Source organism: Penicillium chermesinum, assembly GCF_028974085.1.
Source record: "Penicillium chermesinum strain IBT 19713 chromosome Unknown utg000004l:1.0-3345178.0:1.0-3348027.0, whole genome shotgun sequence".
Taxonomy (NCBI): Eukaryota; Fungi; Ascomycota; class Eurotiomycetes; order Eurotiales; family Aspergillaceae; genus Penicillium; species Penicillium chermesinum.
In genome coordinates, this window is record NW_026695314.1 from 1,822,520 (window position 1) to 1,843,275 (window position 20,756).

Sequence of the window (20,756 nt, forward strand, 5' to 3'; positions counted from 1 at the left end):
ATTTTGTAAAGTACAATAAAATATGCCTTTCAGCTGGCATCTACGTTCACATAGTTGCCAAATACTATATTTGGCTGTCATCTCCGAGGCCCAACGGCTTGACAACTTCAATATGCTTTTCGAGCGAAGTCCAGAAGGCTGGGTGTGAGGGCATTATAGAAAATGCAAATCCAAGCAGGACAGTGGACTGCGCACACGCATGGACCTGACTCTGAGATGCATCGTGGGTGTCTGGGAAAGGATACCAGCATGCTGGGCATGGGGTGGACAGACATTCTGAGAGAAAGGTCAAGTCCTAAGTCGGCCCGACCCTCTGACGTATAAAGATGCATGTAGAACGGCAATCTTTCCTTGATTTGGTATGGAGCACTGGAGATCCAATCTTCTCATTTCGCATCAGGGCCATTTGCCTCTAGTTTTGCTTTCTTTGCTCGGCGTTTTTGCTCCCTCTTCGATATGGGCTTCTCAAGGGTTTCTGGTACGACTTCAGAGCTCGTAGATGCCTTTCTCTTCAAGCCCTCGGAGCCGTGGTCTTCTGCAGATCTCGTGTCCCTTTTGTTTGTGGTTTGCGGTTTCTGTGCTAGGTTTTCCGATTTGGTTGATTCCCCGCCATGAACGATGTCAACAATGCCACGCCAGCTTGTACGTTTCAATTTAGCTAAAGCTGTGACTTTTCGGGCTTCTTCGCATATCGCCTCCTTCCCGACCTCTTGTGACAGACCCCAGACACATGTCAAGTTAATCACATCCCACGGGGCTCGTAAGCTCAGCGCTCGTCGGGCCTCGCTTGACACAATAATGCCGCGGCCTCGTGTGGCTCGGATCAAAGCCATAGCATTTCCAATGAGGTTTCTTCTAGCATCAAGGCCGCTCCCGGTGACCCCAGGACCATAGCATATCTCGATGCGAATCCCCCGTGACACCGCAGCTGAAAGCATTTTGAATTTGAAATGGTATGGCTGCCGGACGGAGAGATCTAGTGAGATGATATCACATTCAAGGTTTGTACAAGCATTGAGGAGGGACTTCTCATTGGTGGGCCGAATGGCGACCAGATCATATGCCTGACCAAGAGCATTGAGACGTTGGTTTTGGGCGGGGTCGGATAGCGTTAAGTTCACGCGCGTTAGAAGCTGAAGGGATTTGGGTGGATTCCGAGGTACTTCTGGAGGCACGATGTTTGGCGGAAGCTTTCCGCTGACTGTTTGAGACAGGGCAACGGTAGTGTAACCCACTGGGAGGTCAGGTTAGTACCTCATGTGGCTTTGCAGATCCACGTTGATCTCGTGTGCCCAAAATAACTTACATTCAGCAAGGAAATTCAAGGTGTGGGATACACCAGGGTCATCAGGGGCATATGGCACATTCAGGTCATAAAACATAATGTCCTGTACCTTACTGGACAGAATAAATAGCACCGTGGAGCTAGGAATGAGGACTGCCAGCAATTCCTACAGTCAAACATCCAGAAAAGCGCGGCCCACCGCCTTGGGCAGAATATCGAAAAGCTCCAGGTGTTCTCGGGGCAAATATCTCCCGTGCCGGAGGTCTAACGCCATTTGGGTGTTCTATTCCCCACAGGCCTGTAGCAAGGCGGAACAGATCTTCTCATATTATCTCTCCCCTCTATTGCCCTATTGCTACCAGGACCGATCGATCGAACGGCCACGTTCGACCTGATCTGTTGCTGGCTGTCTACCTCCTCAAACCCTTCCTTCCCGACCGTGTGTCTTTTCGGCCGCGACCCCGCGTCCTAACCCCACTGGGCCTAATTCCCACTGTGGACGGGCACGGACAACGTTTGCGATCACCATGGCGCGTGTCTACGCCGACGTCAACGAGCAGATGCCCCGCTCGTACTGGGACTATGACAGTGTCAATATCTCTTGGGTGTCCTCGAAAACTACGAAATAGTCCGCAAGATAGGTACGTTTGATATGATTGGATCAATTTATCTGGAAATCAGCCCCATCAACGAGGACTTTGTACGGATGGAAGGGCTGTTCATATACTTGGAATCTTGCTAATTGCATTCATTCAAAGGTCGCGGCAAGTACTCTGAGGTATTCGAAGGCATCAACGTGGTCAACTATCAGAAATGTGTTATCAAAGTTCTCAAGCCCGTCAAGAAGAAGAAGATCAAGCGAGAGATCAAAATTCTGCAGAATCTGTCTGGTGGCCCTAATGTTATCGCTTTGCTTGACGTTGTGCGCGATAATCAAAGCAAAACTCCAAGCCTGGTGTTTGAGGCCGTCAACAACACCGATTTCCGAACTCTCTACCCCCGCTTTACCGATTACGATGTACGGTTCTACGTTTTCGAGCTCTTGAAAGCGCTTGATTTTTGCCATAGCAAGGGAATTATGCACCGCGATGTCAAGCCCCACAACGTAATGATTGACCACGAAAAACGCAAGGTTTGTTTGAAACATTCAGCTATGCAGAAACTATCATTTTCTAACGGCTTTATAGCTCCGCTTGATCGACTGGGGTCTTGCTGAATTCTATCACAAGGGCACTGAATACAATGTCCGGGTAGCTTCTCGTTATTTCAAGGGTCCCGAGCTCCTGGTTGACTTTCAAGAGTATGACTACTCCCTTGACATGTGGTCTTTGGGCGCTATGTTTGCGTCAATGATCTTCCGCAAAGAGCCTTTCTTCCACGGTAACAGCAACTCGGACCAGCTTGTCAAGATTGCCAAGGTTCTTGGTACTGAAGAGCTGTTCGAGTACCTGGACAAATATGATATCGAGTTGGACCCTCAGTACGATGAGATCCTCTCGCGATTCCCTCGAAAGCCGTGGCACTCATTTGTCACTGCCGAGAACCAGCGCTTTGTCAGCGACGAAGCCATTGATTTCCTTGACAAGCTGCTGCGCTACGATCACGCTGTATGTGCTCTTGATAATTGGTCTTCGTCATTCTTTCATGTCTAACGCCTCTTTCTTTTAGGAACGCTTGACTGCCCAAGAGGCCATGGCCCACCCTTACTTCGAACCTGTTCGCGCCGATGCTCGTAACAACACCACTCAGTCCTGAACCAATCCGTATCATTCATAGTGATGGCTCTTCTCTACTTACTCTTGCACCTCTTCTGTTCTCTACCTGTCCTCCTCTTTCTCCAAGTTGCCACGATGACGAACGACCGGGTTTCTGGGCTACTTATCTCTTCTCTGACTATGAAACTTCCGCTATGGGCGGTATACAATTACAACCCATCGAATGGGGATGATCGACGCAAATCCTGGCTCATCGTCCCTTTCTGTATTCGGCTTCGTTCCCGCCCCGATTTGAGAATAGCTTTGATGGGCGACAGACCCAGGAGACGATATTAATGATGACAAGACATGACTTCAAGTTCTAATTTCCTTGGCCCCAGAGTCCTTCATCAGCCTCGGTCTTGCAGGCGTATTAGTGAGCGCAATAACATCTCTTCACATTTTAGAGCCGAAGGGTCACTCATTTTTTCCCCCTTACTACCTAATTGTACACCGCACTTTCAAAGTCCTTTTTACGCGTCCAAGATCTGCCTTCAATATATCGCCTGATGGGCTGGTTCTATTACCAGTACTATCAGTGCACTTATACAGTTCCTACCACTTGTCATCATTAGGTACCCCTGCATTTTTCACGCCGTAGATAGACTTCAGTGCGACGAAATGCGTGACACCTGCCGTACTAGCTTTTTTGATTAGCACTGCCAAGGCTGGCCAGAACAATCCAACTTGAAGCCGTAATCTACTGGTATAAGACTCGGACTCAAGTTTCTCAGGCTGGATCATGTACTAATGTCATGGCTCTCGAGTTGAAAAGACCTTCCACATAAGTTGGAGATGGCCTTCAAAAGCATTTGGTAATAATTTTGTCCTTTCAAAGTAATCTAATGCTGCATTGCCCACGCGTTCGCCCAGGATCGATGCTTGAGCCATCACGGACCACTAACTAGGATATTTGCACGCTTGAAGTCTGTATCCTTTAGCAACGCGCACGTCCAGTCTGAGCCAACAGTATCAAATCCATTCATCTGCAGTTTCCAATTTATTCTGTAGTAAACTATGATTTTTCTGCTTATTCAGGTACTAGAGATTGACTACCGACAAGGAGTTGTCAGTGTACACGCATAGCCTGTAGCAACAAATGTATGTCGTGCTCTTAGAGTAGTAGAACCCATTATTTTGTAGCAGGGGCGTTGACTTGCATCGATCTTAACGGGTCCTTGTCCTCATTTCTGCGGATTACGCCTCAGCCCCAGAAGTAAATATCGGCAAAAGACGTGTTGTTTCTCGTTACGGAATTGGAACTCATTGCCACCGTGGAATAAGGCCATGTAATGCTGGATCTTGATAGCTGCTCCAGGAGACCGGGGTGGCCCCAGCGCCATCACGTGAGGTCTTGCGGACGCCTCGCGACGCGATAAAAAGTGATGGCGAAAGGATCAGGGCCAATTGCAAAAGCCACAAGCCAACCAAGGTAAGATTGGATGCAAGCAAGGCTGAATGCCGAAGACTGACTCATTGCATCTCGAGGAAAAAGACCGGCATCTGCGGTCCCCACCGATCCGCCGCTCATTCGTTCCGAAATTTAACTGCCCGCATTTCCCACAACCACCCCTCCTTGTCGCATTCAACTCCCTCAAGATACTTACCCGGCGATTCGTGGCGCGATCGGCGCCTTGGAGAATCCCTCCGCAATATCGATCATTTACGAGGACAAGGATGGCTCAAGCATCTCCCACTCAACCCCCCCAGTATGTGTTGATCAATGACTCAAGCATGGCAACTCCTCTAACATGTTTCAACAGCTGGGGACCAGCCCGCTGCCTCGACCGAGAACGCCGCTCCCAAGGTGAAGACCGAGAAAGAATGTATGATGACCCAACCGATCGCCTGATAACCGCGTCAAAGAATCTAGAGAATTGCCCGCTGATCTGTTTGATTGTCTTTAGTGGAGCGCGAGCGCAAGAAGGCCGAGAAAGCGAAGAAATTTGCGGAGAAGCAGGCTAAAGCCGCTAGCAGTAAGCCTACTGCCCCCAAGGCTGAAAAGAAGGCCCCCAAGGTCGAGAAGGAAAAGGCTGTCGACGCATACGACCCGAAGACGATCGAAGCTGGCCGTCTCGACTGGTGGGAGAAGCATGATTTATTCAAGCCTGAATGGGGCCCTGATGGCAAGGTGAAGCCTGAGGGTAGCTTCGTTATCCCAATGTAAGTTGGCTCCCTTTCACCTGATGCGCTGAAGCTCATAGTCCACAGCCCGCCTCCCAATGTCACCGGTTCCCTCCACATGGGCCACGCCCTTACCAACGCCCTCCAAGATACCATGATCCGTTGGCAGCGTATGAAGGGCAAGACTACACTCTGGCTCCCTGGAATGGATCATGCCGGTATCTCAACGCAGAGTGTTGTCGAGAAAATGCTGTGGAAGAAAGAGCGAAAGACGCGCCACGACATCGGACGTCCTGCGTTGACCAAGTTGATTTGGGACTGGAAGCATGAATACCATAGCAACATCAAGAATGCTCTCCGAAGACTGGGCGGTTCGTTTGACTGGTCGCGTGAGGCCTTCACAATGGACCCTAATCTGTCCGCTGCTGTGACCGAAACTTTCGTATCTCTCCACGAGGAAGGTATCATTTACCGGGCCAATCGCCTCGTGAACTGGTGTGTTGCGTTGAACACATCGCTATCCAACCTTGAGGTCGATAACAAAGAGGTTGAAGGCCGTACTCTTTTGGATGTGCCTGGGTACGACAAGAAGGTCGAGTTTGGTGTCCTGACCCACTTCACCTACGAGATCGACGGTACTACCGAACGTATCGAGATCGCCACTACTCGTCCGGAGACTATGGTTGGTGACACTGGAATTGCTGTTCATCCCACTGATAAGCGGTACAGCCACCTGATTGGCAAGAATGCCCGTCACCCATTCGTGGACCGCCTGATGCCCATTGTTGCTGATGAAGATGTGGACCCTGAGTTTGGTACTGGTGCTGTCAAGATTACCCCTGCGCACGATTTCAATGATTTCAACCGTGGTAAGCGTCACAACCTCGAATTTATTTCCGTCATGAACGATGATGGTACCTTCAACAAGCACGGTGGACCTTTCGCTGGCATGAAGCGTTTCGACGCTCGGTACGCCGTCATTGCCGCTTTAAAAGAAAAGGGCCTGTACGTGAAATGGGAGCACAATCCCATGAAGATCCCCATTTGTAGCAAGTCAAACGACGTGATCGAGCCCATTCTTAAGCCCCAATGGTGGATGAACATGGAATCCCTTGTTGGACCCGCCATCAAGGCTGTGGAGAACGGCGATATCATCATTCGGCCCGAAAGTGCTGAGAAGAGCTATTTCCGTTGGATGAGCAACCTCAACGATTGGTGTCTGAGCCGACAGCTGTGGTGGGGTCACCAAACTCCTACATACTTCATCAAGATTGAAGGTCAAGAGGGATCCGACAGCGACGGCAACTTGTGGGTGTCTGGTCGTAACGAAGAAGAGGCCAGGAAAAAGGCCGAGGCCAAATTCCCTGGACAGAAATTCGAGCTTATCCGCGACCCTGATGTGCTCGATACCTGGTTCTCATCGGGTCTATGGCCCTTCTCTACTTTGGGTTGGCCAAAAAAGACGCACGATTACGAGAACCTGTACCCCACATCCGTGCTGGAGACCGGATGGGATATTCTTTTCTTCTGGGTTGCTCGCATGATTATGTTTGGTCTCAAGATGACCGGAAAGGTTCCTTTCAAGGAGGTGTACTGCCACTCTTTGATCCGCGATTCGGAGGGTCGTAAGATGTCGAAATCCCTGGGTAATGTCATTGATCCATTAGATGTGATCGATTCCATTACTCTTCAAGAGCTTCACGACAAGCTACTTGTGGGTAACCTCGCGGACAAGGAAGTCGCTGCCGCCACCAAGTACCAGAAGAAGGCCTTCCCCAAGGGTATCCCCGAGTGCGGTACTGATGCTCTCCGCTTCGCCCTCGTTTCGTACACCACTGGAGGTAAGATCAAATTTGCCCCTATCAGTCCTTCAGGCCAGTTTACTAACCTTCGCCAATTGTAGGTGGTGACATTGCTTTCGATGTCCAGGTCATTTACGGATACCGTCGCTTCTGTAATAAGATCTACCAAGCCACTAAGTTCGTTCTTGGTAAGCTTGGTGATGACTTCAAGCCTCTTCCCACTCCTAGCAAGACGGGCCGCGAGTCTCTGTCCGAGCGATGGATTCTCCACAAGTTCAATGCTGCCGCTAAGGAGGTGAATGAGACTCTTGAGGCCCGTGAGTTCTCCACTGCCGCCAGCACTATCTACCAGTACTGGTACTCTCAACTCTGTGATGTTTTCATCGAAAACTCCAAGTACCTTCTGGCTGAGGATACTTCGGCTGAAACCAAGGAGTCGGCCAAGCAAACTCTCTACACTGCGCTAGAGGGTGCTTTGACTATGATTCACCCTATCATGCCTTTCATTAGTGAAGAGCTGTGGCAGCGTCTGCCCCGTCGTCCTGACGACAAGACATTCTCGATCATGAAGGCCAAATTCCCCGAGTACAACGCCGAATTTGACGACCCAGCCGCCGCGACCGCCTACGAGCTTATTCTCAACACATCCAAGACCATCCGATCGATTCTTGCCCAATACGATGTCAAGACCAAGGGCGATATCATCATCCAGACCTACGATGCTACCAGCGAAAAGACCGTGTCTGAGCAACTGAACAGTATCAAGTCTCTGGGTGGTAAGACCCTGGGCGAGCTTTCACACCTTGGCCCGGACAACAAGGCGGCCCCCGCCGGCTGTGTTGTGGCCACCGTCAGTGCTGAGGCCGCTGTCTACCTGCGTGTTTCTAAGGAGGTTGCCCTCGAGCAGGAAGAGAAGGCCAAGGCTAGTCTCGAGCGTGCCCGTGAGACTGTGCGCAAGTGCCAAACTATCATGAGTGCTCCTACCTGGAAGGAGAAGGTCAAGCTTGAAGTGCGCGAGCAGGAGGAGAAGCGACTCCGCGATGCGGAGAGTGAGGCTGCACTCTTGGAAGAGCAAATCAAGGCTTTCGAGAAGCTGCGCCTAGAGTAAACTCCTTTAGCGTCGTGGCTAAACAACGACCCAAAGTTCAAATAAAATATAGTGCATGAATGCAATTCTTTTCTTCATTATTTCCGGATTTCTACTGCAAGATTCGCAGGCGTAACCTTGTTCTCCAGAAGTCGAGGTGGATCCACCACCGCGCTTATCGATAAGGGCGCCAAGCCTTCTGCCCCAAAACTTTTCTGCATTTTTTACTCCGAGATCTCAATCAACAAAAAGAGCCCCCCCGCCCACCACCATGTTGCGTGAAGTGTATGTATTCCGCATCGTAGAGGCTTATGGCACAATACTAATCAAGACTCAACAGAAAGGCTAAGAACCCGCGCACTGCGCGCATCCTCAAGGCTCGTGAGCCGCAGCTCATCGAGCCTCCCAAAAAGACCCTTCTAATGCACGGAACACGATGCCCCCAACCCCTCAACACAGTCCTCAAGACATTCCACTCGATGACCAAACCTCATTCCGTGATGTTCCACAAGAAGAACGAAATCCACCCGTTCGAAAACACCGAGAGCCTCGAGTTTCTCGCCAACAAGAACGAATGCGCTCTGGTGGTATTCGGAAGCAGCAACAAGAAGCGCCCCAACTGTGTGACGGTTGCCCGGATCTTCAATTCGCAGCTCCTGGACATGTGCGAGCTTCTTCTCCTCCCAGCCCCCGACCCTAATGCCATCCCACCTATCAACGAGTTGGTCATGCACGTCGGTCTTGGGCTACGGCCCATGATTCTCTTCGCCGGTACCCCATGGGAGGATCCCACCTCGTCCTCCCACGCTATGCTGAAGAGCTTTTTCCTGGACTTGTTCAAGGGGGAGGAGACCGACCGGATTGACGTCGAGGGTCTGCAGCACATTCTTATGATTGGAGCGGAGGAGCCGCGTGAGGGTCTTTCCCCTGTGGTGCATCTGCGGTGGTACAAAATCATCACCAAGCGCAGTGGTCACAAACTGCCGCGAGTGGAGCTGGAGCCGATTGGACCCAAGTTCGATTTCAAGATCGGGCGCACACGCGCCGCTGCTCCGGATTTGATGAAGCAGGCCATGAAGCAGGCTAAGCGACCGAACGAGGATATGAAGACCAAGAAGAATATCAGCATGGACGCGATCGGTGACAAGGTCGGTCGTGTGCATCTGGGCAAGCAGGATCTGTCCGGTCTGCAGACCCGTAAGATGAAGGGTTTGAAGCGTCGGGCTGGTATGGAATCGGATGAAGACGAGGACCAGGACGACGATATGATGGATATTGATGACATTGATGTTATGTCGCAATCGGAGGATGAGGGTGAAGGCCATAAGCGGGCTCGTATTGAATAGATCTGACGTCCTTGCATCTTGATTCTTTCCTCTTCATGGCGTTTTACCTGGGCGGGCTAAAGGTTTATGTTCTCGTTCTTCTCGTTCGAGTCGTGCAGGATATTACGAAGTATCGGCATAGAAAAGTATATTCAAGACTGAAACGAAATTCACTGAGATTTCGTGGAAGTATAGCGGATTCTCTTTTATTTAGTCTATTTCGTATTCTTCATTTATTCACCCTCCGCTAAGAACTGCTTCTAATCAAGGAAGAAGTGAACGTTCTAAGATCTTATGTATTACTCATGGTAGATGACGTCGGATGAAGCCCACATGCCTCGGCCCTTTTTGCATCCAAACGTAGCCGAGAGCGCTTTCCCCCCTCCATTTTTCTCCAGCTTTTCTCCAGCTTTTCTCCAGCTTTCTTCCGCTGAATGATCCCTGCTGTGCACTCTTTCTCCCTCCCCCTATTCACCGACCTGCTAGGGCCTTGCAACAGCCTAGCCCGTCCGTGTCGAGCCTCCAACTGAGGCACCGCGACGCCATGGATGCGCTGATAGTGAGCACACCCGCAAAAAGCACATACAAATATCTACGCCGATGCTGATGACCCTTCTACCGCCAGTCTCGCCTTAATGCGCTCATTCTCAACCCTGAGCTTGCGCCGCTACTATCGGTGCTCAAGGGCGCCCGTAATGGAATGGTCTACGGGTCCAAGGTGCGGTTTCCGCATGCGCTGGTGTACGTTTCGGAGTCTTGATCACAAGCAAATGCGAATGGAGACGGGAGACGGAGCTAACGGGCTGAATCCTGCTTTTAGAATGATATTTCTTTTCCGGTCTGGAACGTACGTATAGCGAACACCAGGGCCTGGCTCCTGTGCCCCCTCGACATATTCTTGTCCACCCTCGGCCTAACGGATATCGCGGTATAGATTCCGGGAAAAGATCAAGCTCGTTTTCAACGCCACGCGCCATCACGCGCGGAACTTGGCCACATTCGCATTCATATACAAGGCGTCTATGATCGTACTCCGTAACCTCAACGTGGCGGAAAGCGGCAAAGAAGGTCGCTACGACAGCTTTTTTGCGGGGCTGCTGGGCGGATATGCGGTCTTTGGCCGACAGAGAGGGAGCATCAGCAAGCAGGTATGGAACTCTACCAGAAATTCATTCCGGAGTTCCAGGGCGTCCTGACTAACTTCTTCGCAGATTGTCTACTATATCTTCGCGCGTGTGATGCTCGCTCTCGCTGATCTCGCCGTCCAACCGAACATGCACCCTCTCTCCCCCCTCATCACTCCCGAGACGCGGACAAAGATATACGCCAATGCCTGGCCTGTCTTCGCTAGCTTATCATGGGCTCTCGTCATGTATATCTTCCGGTGGTACCCAGAAACTCTGGTTTCCAGCTTGCGGAGTAGCATGGTCTACATGTACGTTCTGCGCCCTTGTCTATGCGTCCTTATGCTTCGCGTATTGGGCATAAGTGTCAAGTTTATTCGTACTAATGATGTTACCTTTTATAGTTACGCGGATTCGGACCACTGGGATTCGTTGCGAAATTTGTTCTTTCACAACAAATAGAGCCCAGCGAAGCTGGACTGTTGGGGGCTAGTCTGGCAGGTGGATGCCCTTTATCTTTGATGTCGGTCATTGTTATCATTATTATTATTGTCCAGCTGGTTTTGGATATCCTACGGCGTATAGGATGGAGTCCCTTGGTTCCCTGTTCCGAGTCTCAAGGGCTTTGGTGAACATTTGTCTACAATACATGAAGACCTTTTGCATTATGAGAAGCACATAGACTCCCTACCAGGTTGTCAGTGAAGAAAGACCCGTATTTGGTGATCTGATTAACAGCAAAACAAGCATAACACAAGAGGGTATGAACGGATCCACGAAGCGTAAAACAGACGAGTATAAGACTCGGGAGGCGTGAGGACGAGACTAATCGTACATAAATTCCCGGCAACGGCGGGGGGCGCCGGGGGTGTTTTCGAAGGGTCATGAAGTGAGAAATCAAAAAGATAGCAAACATGACTACTGGGGGATGTTGCCCCCTTCAATGTCTACCAGAACTTTGACCACCCCATCCATCCATTCCACTGTGTCTGCGGTCAAGAGAGCAACGGCCCAGTCTTTGCTATTGCCAATATGGGTAAGGCCTTCTGGCAACCAGACTTGTATGGTCCAGTATCGAGTCTGATCCAACGAATCAGTCTTGTCTGTGTTGGGGATTTGGCCGGCATAGCGGCGGAGAATAGCTTGTTTAACAAGATCGATGTTTGGGTATTGGCCAGCTGGGATATCCATACGTGGAAGGATGCGTTTTCCTTTCTGGAGAATGTTGAGGTGAAGATAGGTTTGGTTGTCGGTGCCGGGGGTCGATGGAGAAGCGCCAGTATTGATGGAAGGAGCGCTTGAAAGAGAGCCTATGACCGGCTGGTGGTGGTGATAGTGATGGTGGTGGTGATGAATTTCGGCTTGTTCGTTATTACTGGACTGGTTGTCTCTTCGGCTGGTGGCATTTTCACGAACGATTCGAGAGACGTCGCGAGTAATACTCCGCGCACTGTTCGTAGAATTAGCAGGTTTCCTAGGGAGAAAAATCAACCTCACGAGCGATGATCGCACTTACAAATCGTCACGCGCTGAGGAATTTATCCCTCCTCCCCCAATCCGCCAAGGGAGATTTGATGTAGCTTCTGACTGGACGATGCGATTGATGTAAGAGTTCTCGCAAGGGGTGGAACACTCAGTGTAGTCCCCGTTGTGGACGGCTTGGTAGTGGTGATCGACTGCCGCCACGAGGCCACGCCAATCGGGTTGTTGGAGTCCAGAGAGAGACCACAGATTGTCGAGTTCGAAGTCACGATTAAATGTATCATAAGTTTTAGAGATCTCGCTCCAGTCCACATTGAAACCACTTAGAAGGTCTGCGAAGCCCAGATCCATTGGCTGATTTGGGTCAATAGATCCATTATGCGGAGGCAAAGGCGGTGGCGGAGGTGGCATAGACTGGGCCATATCATGCGAACGAATATCGTGAGGATTCATTTGAGTGGATTGATCGGACTCAAACTGTGGTAACTGCGGGAAAGCTTCGTTGCTCTGGGTTCGGCGACGCTCATCCCCACCACCTTTGCGCGTTACGATGGCGTATTGGCGTTGTCGCTCATTTGTGACCATCCTCCGAAGAAGAGGAATCACCAATGAGATGATTTTTTGCTGGTCCCGAGGCCAGATGTAAGTTCGCGGGCCCATGTTTTCGTTCACGACATTTTCTCCGAAGAATCGCTCCCCATTACCCTCATTTTCGAGAAAATTGCGAACACAATTCCAAAGACGTAACTTCACCATTTCAGTATCGCCCTTACCACGTTGACCGACACAGTCTCGTCGTTCGGGGTGTTGATCATCCAACATGTATGCTTTGGCTGCAGCTTGAAGATGTAGGAAGTTCTCAGGCGAGAGTTCCAAGGAGGCAAAAAGTTTCGACATCGGCGGCCGAGTGTGCTTCTTGTTAAGAGAAGGCTCCCGGAATAAGGCAGCGGCACTATGAACACCGGCAGGAGCCTCGGGCAGCGATTGAGGTGGTGCAGGACGAATGTCCATGTTATCTCCGCCGTACCCATGGGGCCCTTGTTGGGAGTATTGCGTCCCATGCTGTTGCGATCCCGATATGCCGGCCCCAGCTAAAGCAGGGTCGAGATTATCATCATTTCTCTTCCGCTTCTTCGTTCCAGTTCGCGTGAGCCCGGAGTTCTGAGGGTTATTCTGACTTCTTGTGCCTCGGGTATTGCCGATGGGGGTATGGAAGTTTGCGTCGCCAAACCCGTCGTCGCCAAGATGCATATCTGTGCCATATCCATCCAATTGCTGGTTACTTGCGGCGGAAAGTGCAGATGCCGCAGTCCATTGCTGGATGTCATGACCTGCAGCAGCAGTGGCAGCTTCCACGAGGCCGGCTAGTTGGCTATCATTCGGCGTATAGCTGCTATTGGGATCCATATGGGCGTTCGAACTCGAGGGGGCCGGGAATTTCTTATCGTCGGTTGGATTAGAAGACATGGTGGAATGAACTAAGTTGTGTAGCTTTTCGAAGAACCGCTTTTTTAGGGGTGATTTGCAAATTCTGGGGAACACCCAGAGCCCAGACCACAGCAGACTTCTGGGCTGGCTGTTTATGTTCAATTAGAAGCTTATCTTGGCGTGGAACAAGGACGAGCAGCTTTATCAGGAAGTCAAGGAGTCGGCGGTTGCCAGGACGCGGGCGCGAGCGCGAAGGGTCCCGATCGTATGGGAAGGATCGCTGAGAGAACTAGAGGACTTGGCCAGGAACAACACACCCCAGAGGGGTGTTCGAGAAGCAGCGCGCAAAAGCGAGTTTGCGCACTCTGATCGAATATAGTGATCGCGACCACGGTGTTTGACGAGTTTGACTGAGAAGCAAACTGGCGCCTTGGGGGCGGATGCAAACCTTTCTGCTTAGTCATCTTTCCATTTGCGGCCTCTTCCAAGCTGGAAGGTTGCTGCCGCAATTAAGAGTCAACATTCTGTCAAGTTCTAGCTGGAGTATTTGATTGTGTGATCCTGGAAATTGCTTTGATAAATTAAGAAATGAAAAGTCTGAATATATCGCTCAAATGGCGCAGGAAAAAAGAAGCCTGTTGTACATAAGTTGCCGTCTAACAACATAATTGACCATCTGCGGGAGACAGCATGATAAGGAAAAACTGCCAATGATAATTGGTAAATCGAAAAGAACCCCAGATCAGCCACGTCTGGCAAGATTGAGAGAATCTTCATGTATATCATGGAATAAATGGCAATTCGGAAATGCTTCACCCAATTTCTGTATATCTTAGAAGCCATCGCCCTCTTTCCATGGGCGATTGGCTTCAAGGGCACGCGCTTTGGGGTCATTACCGCGCTTCTTAGCTGCCTCGAGCAGCTTGTTAACCTCGTACACTTTTTGCTGTACATTGTCTGTCTTCTCCCCTGGCGAGCCGGCGGCGGAATTTTGAGGTCCATGGTCTCGTCCAATTGGTGGTTATCCTCGGCTTCCTGGATATCCTCGGCCAAGAACGCCCAATCCGATAGTTCCTGCTGGAGATAGTTTCGTTCATCCACCAGGTCCTTATATTGCTGGAACTCTTCCGGTCCGCCAAAGCAGACGCCGTATCCATCACAAAGACAGACATTCTCTGGAACACAGACAACAGGCTCACCTGTGAACACATATTGCCACAGATACTCCCAAATGCGCCCCGCGATATAATCGCTCAAGTCAGTATGGAGAAGCCAGTCACGATAGAAGATAAAGCGTGATCGTGGGATCGTGCGGATGCGATCTCGCGACAGAGCGAATTGGGCACAGCACGGCTGGGCCAGGACCGACGGGACCGGCTCGTCGGGAACAGTTCACCCCACGCGCGGGCGAACATCACTTCCTCTTGCTTCGCCTCGTCTTGGACCACGGCCCCGGGGTGCATCCAATCGGGACACCCGGGGCCCATTTGGCAACGAGTGTTCATGTATCCTTCTCGCACGACGCGGGGCATGCTCAGCCGTCGGAGGATCTCCGCTGCATCGCCGTCGAAGAGCTCGTCATTGTGCCACGCATTCTGATGAGAGTGCATGAACACGGCCACGTCGGGAAGTTGGTCGTAGAAATCGATCACATAGGTCAGGTAGATCATCACTTCGTGGCCTTTGTTCTTGGGAGGGTGGAGTGGTGCCGATGAATCATCGGCGACGTAGATAGCAGTATCCCAGTCTGGGAGCTCGTCCGCGATCCAGCTCACATCCTCTTGGCTCGTGCGCGGGATGACCAGAGTCTTGGTATATTTTTCGCCAGGGGGCTTAGGGATCCCCGGGGTGAAATTAGGCTGCGGCGCGTAGAGGGTTTTGCTACCGTGGCCTGTGACGTTGAACGAATGGGATCGGTTAGCACCCAGCGAGTAGGTGAATTCGCCTAGGCCGACGACTTGGCGAATATCTCCAGACCATGACTGTGACAATTGGCGGGCTGTGATGAGGAGAAGGGAGATGAAAGCGAGGCCGACGAAGAGCACCGCTCGCCGCGAGAGAATCATGGAAGGCCGGGAATTTCGATAATACGCGGGGAACTGGACTGTCGCACGAGAGACTCGTTAGTTTCATCAGATGCACTGTTGCACCGGGGGAAGACCCTTAGTCTCCGCAGATCGACAGACCAAGGGACGCACATACGCAAGATTCAGGGCCACCATCGCAGCACCATGTGGTTGCAGGGAGGAGGTATCGAATTCAATGAACTGGAATGCGTGGATGGGGGCAAAAGGGTCCAGGCAAAAAGGGTCTAGAAGTAGCCCACCCGACTCAGGCCTGGAGCAGATCCACGGCCATCGCGGAACTCCATGGCGAATAAACGGCTGAAACGCGGCAGGGCGGAGCAAGAGTAGTCCACAGATGACGACAACGTGATTCCACATCAACTTGCCTTGATGGCGCCAGTCTAATGGGATTCGACAAGAACGTTTCTGCTTATAGTCTTATTCTGAAGAGGATCTTGCATCCTAGAATACTCTCATCGACGGTCATGCATGTACTTTGCGGCCCTGAATTCCGTTGCCCTTGCGATCCATCGGGTGGGTCTTCCGCCATAAAAAGTAAAGATAGGCAAGGTCCGCCACTTCCTTCTCGCTGGGCCCCTGTAGATCCTCTACGCTAGAGCATCATTGACATGTCATGATACTCTGGAATTGTAGGCCCTACGTGAGTTGAGATCGCGTGGAGGGCTCAGTTGATCTGATCGAGCTTGCGCATCGCCATGTGTGGTTATGCCTGGAAAACGTTCGACGATACACTCCTCGGGGCGTTCTATCTCTTCATTCCGACACAATGGCCCGGAGGCTCTTACACGGCCACTGTACGCAGGCTCATCACGCGCCTAGAAAGGCCCTTCTTTCCTGTCTCCCGTTCTTCATGTTGTACACTGCACAGCATATGCTGTGCAGTGATGGGGCTGGATGAGTACAGCGTCAACATGTATATGGCCTGTACAGAGGATCGAACCACCCAAGAGCGCCAGAGCCCTAAGGTCGCTCCCAAATACCCTACAGTGTAACTTTTCCTTTCTTGATTGAGTTCATGAGATCCGTCATGTTCTTCAGTAAATGAATTAGGTCAAAGATTGTTCTTTCCTTCCTAGGGTAGCTGAGCCCTCGGGGTCTTCCATGACCCCCATTCCAGGTCTTCGCACTCTCTCCTTGGACCCGCGAGCTCGAGTTCCTCTATTAGACTGAGAACCCATGTTACTATTCTGCTCTTGGCTGCTATACCAGCACTCGAAGGCGTCCAGGCAACGGACTGGGGGCGCATATGATGCATCAAGTTAACTTATAGGCCAGAATACCCCGCACTATACCTAGTTACCACAGGTCCCTTACGTATTGGACCGAATGATACTTGCGCTTTTGACTTTTGCACTTGATTATTTATGAAGTTCCCTTTCATGGACTCTCGGCACCAGCTATAGCATCCTAAGAGCAAAGCTACCGCTCGATATATACTGGTACTACCTGGGAACAGAAGTTAGGACTCAGTATAGCACTCGAGATCCTTGGACGTGTTGCTCAAACAATGGCGGAGCTGGTGGCATCTGCCTATTACAAAATAAGGCACTTTGTGTGTTTTTTCTTTTCTCAATTTCATTGTGCTTTACTTCTGTGTTCTTGCTCCTGTGCTTCGCCGAAGAGGCCAGTACGCAACGTCCCAGGCCCGAGCTCATGGCCCGCACGGTGAATCAAGGATATGGATCATACGCCCCTGCATCTACAAACGGACACTATCGGTCTTTTTGGCTATTTTATTGGCGTCTAACCACCATCCTTGATGGGCTGGACCCTTCATCCCATGCTTAGCAGAAGGTATGATTGGCTCACTTCAGCCCTATCACCCTAGAAGCAAGACTCATTGAATGTACGATATGACAGATCCATATTGGGATACATAGACTCAAATAACACGCACAGATGCCTGAGCTCTCTATATCTATGTTACGGTAGCCCCATAATTCCAAATCATCAAACTTTCCCCGCGTTTCGTCGCAACCGTTTTCTCAGCAGCCTCTTTTTTTGCCAGCCAGCCATGCTTTCCGATCTAGCGTCTCGGGATGGATCGTGGGCTCCGGGGGGATTTCCACCATCCTAATGAGGCCCTGCAGCGATCTGTCAAACTGTCCCTCGTGTTTTCATTTGCGCTGCCGACTATTGCTGTATTTCTGCGTGTCCTGGCGAGAAAGCTCAACGGGAGCAGATTGTACTTGGATGACTACCTGATTTTGGTTGCTTTGGTACGGACCAGAAACCTGGTTGAGAGCTCGTCCCGTGGACCTTCAACGGAAGCTTACTGTATTTCTGTGTAGCTTTTCAAATATGGATGCTCGATTGGGGTCTCGATCCGTGAGTGGCTTGTTAATACCCGAAATTGTGGAAGGCACTGATAGAAAGCCTTAGTATTATACAACGGGCTAGGGTCACATATAGATATGATACCACCGAAAAATCTCGAGGTCTACATGAAGGTAGATATATTTGAGTTCCTTGAAAATACTCCCAGCTGATTCAGATAGATCAATTGGTCCAATACCTTCGTGTATACTGGCTGCGTTGCCTTCGTCAAATTATCAATCTTGGCACTCTACAAGCGCTTATTTGCTGCAAAACACATTGTCTTAGCAGTCAACGCAATGGCATCATTCGTTATTCTCTGGGCCGTTGCCATTTTTGTGACCGGCACTCTGAACTGCATCCCAGTCAACAAATTCTGGGATCCCTCGATCCAGGGTTACTGCATTGACTCAGCAACATTTTACTATGGGATGCAAATCCCCAATATCTTGTCCGATCTGATCATCCTTCTCATGCCAGTTAAGGTGGTCATACAGCTTCCCGTGGCTAGGTCTCAGAAATTTCTTCTCTCGGCAGTGTTCTTGGTCGGGGGCTTGTGAGTGTCAATTTATGAATTCCCCCTAGACTCTACTAACTTTTTCCTCGCAGAACGTTGGTCTTCGATATCGTGAGACTCTGGGTTATGATTGGACTCACGCATTCCGGGCCCGACATCACTTGTAAGTATTTCCGCCCTCCGACTCGGTCGTGCAAGCCCCTTACATCCTGCAGACCAGCAAGCCCCTGTTGCCATGTGGACTTGCCTTGAAGGTGCCGTGGCTATTGTTGGTGCCTGTCTTCCGAACTTCAGACCTTTGTTCCGTTTCAGCCAAAGGGGATTCTGGTCTCAGCTCCGGTCGTCCGGTCAACAATCTGGAAAGACTCTTCTGAACTCCAACACTACGAATACCACCAGCACGACCGTCACGTCTCCCACGAGCGGGTCACAGTGGAGCGCCAACTTGAAGAAGCCGAGCTTAATGTCTCATGTTACCGAGGACGGAACACAAGGTATCGAGATTCATCGATACAGCAAATATACTGAGGGCGAATCGAAGTAAATGGGGTCAGTCTTTGTGACCATTTGACATTTCGTGAATTGGATGTTCACAGGTCGGCATAGGAGCAAGGTTTGGTAGGAAAATGAGGTGGGAAATATTCTGGGTCTTAGTCAAGTCTGCAATGGAGTCAATGGCAGTTGTGGAGATTGGTGTTATCTGGATACCTATTATTAATTTAGTTCTTCTTTATTTCTTCAATCATGTTTCCAACTTGAAGTTGATGTCAGTTCTCCCTTTGAGAGTGCCAACCGTCATGTCACAGTCAAGCTGTGAGGTTGGAATATATCATGAAAACTTGCATGTCCCTTTCAAGTTGAAGGATAAGTCGAGATTCAAACTCGGCGGAGATAATGGTTGACAGTATTTCCGCCGAGCCTCTAACCTTGGGGCCGTTGAGACTGTTCATGCTTACAGGAAACACCAGGGTAAATTGTCTTTTCTGGAACGTCCAACCGTCTCGAGGAGACAGACCCACTCTGTGCCTGATCACCCAGGCTGCACTGATTACTTATCCAACGTGACCGCCCGGGGGCCCCGATTTTGGGCGCGTTGAAAATTATTGGACGTGACTCTCCTTATCCTCAATCTACATTAACGCCCAATAATGTCCCGAAGTCATGCAGCAAGGTCATAAGATGCACAGCGAACATGTCCAACAGAGCGTCCCGTCGAGGGTCTCTCATGCGCCCCCTAAAAAGGCCGTCGATCCTCTAGTACATCTATTAGCTGGCGCGTGAGTGAAACTGATCATCAATATTTCTTGATTCGATTCCTGACACCTGGCACAGAATTGGTGGCTTTGCCACTGCGATTGTAACCTCACCACTTGATGTTCTAAGAACGCGCCTTCAATCCGACTTCTACCAATCCAGCTCCCGATCTTCGTCCTCAACCGCCATCCCATCAAACACAAACCACAAGACCCTGCGAATAATTGGCAATATCTACAAAGCCGAAGGCTGGCGGACATTCTTCCGCGGCCTCGGCCCCAGCCTCGCAGGCGTAGTCCCCGCCTCCGCAATCAAATTTTACGTCTACGGCAACTGCAAGCGTCTCGGCGCCCACGTCCTCAGCCTCCCCGACGACTCGACCATCGTCCACGCTCAAGCAGCCATCATTGGTGGCTTCGCAACCGCCACAGCAACTAACCCCATCTGGCTCGTGAAGACCCGGCTACAGCTTGACCGTGCCCAGTCCACAACCGGAACCCGCCGCTACCGCAACAGCCTCGACTGTGTGCAGCAGGTCCTGCGCCAGGAAGGCATCAGAGGCCTGTACAGGGGTCTTAGTGCTAGCTACCTCGGCTCCGCCGAGACAGCGCTCCATCTGGTCTTGTACGAGCGACTGAAGACCATTCTGGCGAATTCTCTCGGATCGCCGGATGGCAAGGATACGGCTACCCAAAAGGAGATTACGAGCTGGATTAGTACGACAGGTGCGGCGGGCTCGGCCAAATTTGCTGCGGCTCTCATCGCATATCCGCATGAGGTATGTCATTCTTAGGTCTGCGAGACTCGGTTCCCCTTGTATTAATGAGTTGCTCTCTCCCCCTTTTCTAGGTTATTCGAACGAGATTGCGTCAAGCGCCGATGGAAAATGGCCGCCCCAAGTACACCGGCTTATTGCAATGCTTCAAGCTGATTGCGAAGGAGGAAGGAATGGCTGGTCTTTATGGAGGATTGATGCCGCACATGGCACGTTCGATCCCGTCGGCCATCATCACACTGGGAGTTTACGAGTTTGTCCTACGGGTTTCGGGTGCGTCGTGAAGCATGAGATTAGAACGTCGATTCGTATGACCTGATGCTCTGCGCTGTATATTATCATCCCTTGTTTGACTTCTAAAACGGGGCGCTGCTATAAAAACTGCATGTACTTACG

At 50.8% G+C, this 20,756-nt stretch overlaps 9 protein-coding genes across 9 annotated transcripts; 6 read left to right on the forward strand and 3 right to left on the reverse strand.

Moving 5' to 3' along the window:
* Positions 1-386: 386 nt before the first annotated feature.
* N7468_005582 (ribonuclease P subunit p30 family protein) lies at positions 387-1,382 on the reverse strand (the record flags this gene model as incomplete). The annotated part of the gene is made up of 2 exons (XM_058474879.1): positions 387-1,234; positions 1,307-1,382. 2 exons carry the CDS (start codon positions 1,380-1,382, stop codon positions 387-389), a joined length of 924 nt encoding a protein of 307 aa, XP_058330619.1.
* A 430-nt stretch (positions 1,383-1,812) lies between these two features.
* Positions 1,813-3,040, forward strand: N7468_005583 (casein kinase II subunit alpha/alpha'; the record flags this gene model as incomplete). Its single annotated transcript, XM_058474880.1, has 4 exons — positions 1,813-1,873; positions 2,044-2,417; positions 2,473-2,892; positions 2,954-3,040. The coding sequence occupies 4 exons, from the start codon at positions 1,813-1,815 to the stop codon at positions 3,038-3,040; spliced, it is 942 nt and encodes a 313-aa protein (XP_058330620.1).
* Positions 3,041-4,804: 1,764 nt separating this feature from the next.
* N7468_005584 (valine--tRNA ligase) lies at positions 4,805-8,073 on the forward strand (the record flags this gene model as incomplete). The annotated part of the gene is made up of 4 exons (XM_058474881.1): positions 4,805-4,865; positions 4,947-5,202; positions 5,251-7,004; positions 7,067-8,073. Coding segments are annotated over 4 exons (3,078 nt in total), but the record flags the coding sequence as incomplete, so codon positions are not given.
* A 250-nt stretch (positions 8,074-8,323) lies between these two features.
* N7468_005585 (rRNA-binding ribosome biosynthesis protein RPF2) lies at positions 8,324-9,398 on the forward strand (the record flags this gene model as incomplete). Its single annotated transcript, XM_058474882.1, has 2 exons — positions 8,324-8,337; positions 8,393-9,398. 2 exons carry the CDS (start codon positions 8,324-8,326, stop codon positions 9,396-9,398), a joined length of 1,020 nt encoding a protein of 339 aa, XP_058330622.1.
* Positions 9,399-9,921: 523 nt separating this feature from the next.
* On the forward strand, positions 9,922-10,963 carry N7468_005586 (Tim17/Tim22/Tim23/Pmp24 family protein; the record flags this gene model as incomplete). Its single annotated transcript, XM_058474883.1, has 6 exons — positions 9,922-9,936; positions 10,003-10,118; positions 10,198-10,224; positions 10,312-10,525; positions 10,589-10,812; positions 10,906-10,963. 6 exons carry the CDS (start codon positions 9,922-9,924, stop codon positions 10,961-10,963), a joined length of 654 nt encoding a protein of 217 aa, XP_058330623.1.
* A 456-nt stretch (positions 10,964-11,419) lies between these two features.
* On the reverse strand, positions 11,420-13,450 carry N7468_005587 (uncharacterized protein; the record flags this gene model as incomplete). Its single annotated transcript, XM_058474884.1, has 2 exons — positions 11,420-11,951; positions 12,018-13,450. 2 exons carry the CDS (start codon positions 13,448-13,450, stop codon positions 11,420-11,422), a joined length of 1,965 nt encoding a protein of 654 aa, XP_058330624.1.
* A 793-nt stretch (positions 13,451-14,243) lies between these two features.
* N7468_005588 (DUF3431 domain-containing protein) lies at positions 14,244-15,477 on the reverse strand (the record flags this gene model as incomplete). The annotated part of the gene is made up of 3 exons (XM_058474885.1): positions 14,244-14,293; positions 14,350-14,733; positions 14,781-15,477. 3 exons carry the CDS (start codon positions 15,475-15,477, stop codon positions 14,244-14,246), a joined length of 1,131 nt encoding a protein of 376 aa, XP_058330625.1.
* A 2,636-nt stretch (positions 15,478-18,113) lies between these two features.
* Positions 18,114-18,875, forward strand: N7468_005589 (uncharacterized protein; the record flags this gene model as incomplete). The annotated part of the gene is made up of 3 exons (XM_058474886.1): positions 18,114-18,370; positions 18,424-18,494; positions 18,547-18,875. 3 exons carry the CDS (start codon positions 18,114-18,116, stop codon positions 18,873-18,875), a joined length of 657 nt encoding a protein of 218 aa, XP_058330626.1.
* A 617-nt stretch (positions 18,876-19,492) lies between these two features.
* On the forward strand, positions 19,493-20,644 carry N7468_005590 (putative mitochondrial carrier protein (Rim2); the record flags this gene model as incomplete). The annotated part of the gene is made up of 3 exons (XM_058474887.1): positions 19,493-19,608; positions 19,664-20,363; positions 20,435-20,644. 3 exons carry the CDS (start codon positions 19,493-19,495, stop codon positions 20,642-20,644), a joined length of 1,026 nt encoding a protein of 341 aa, XP_058330627.1.
* Between the last annotated feature and the right edge of the window lie 112 nt (positions 20,645-20,756).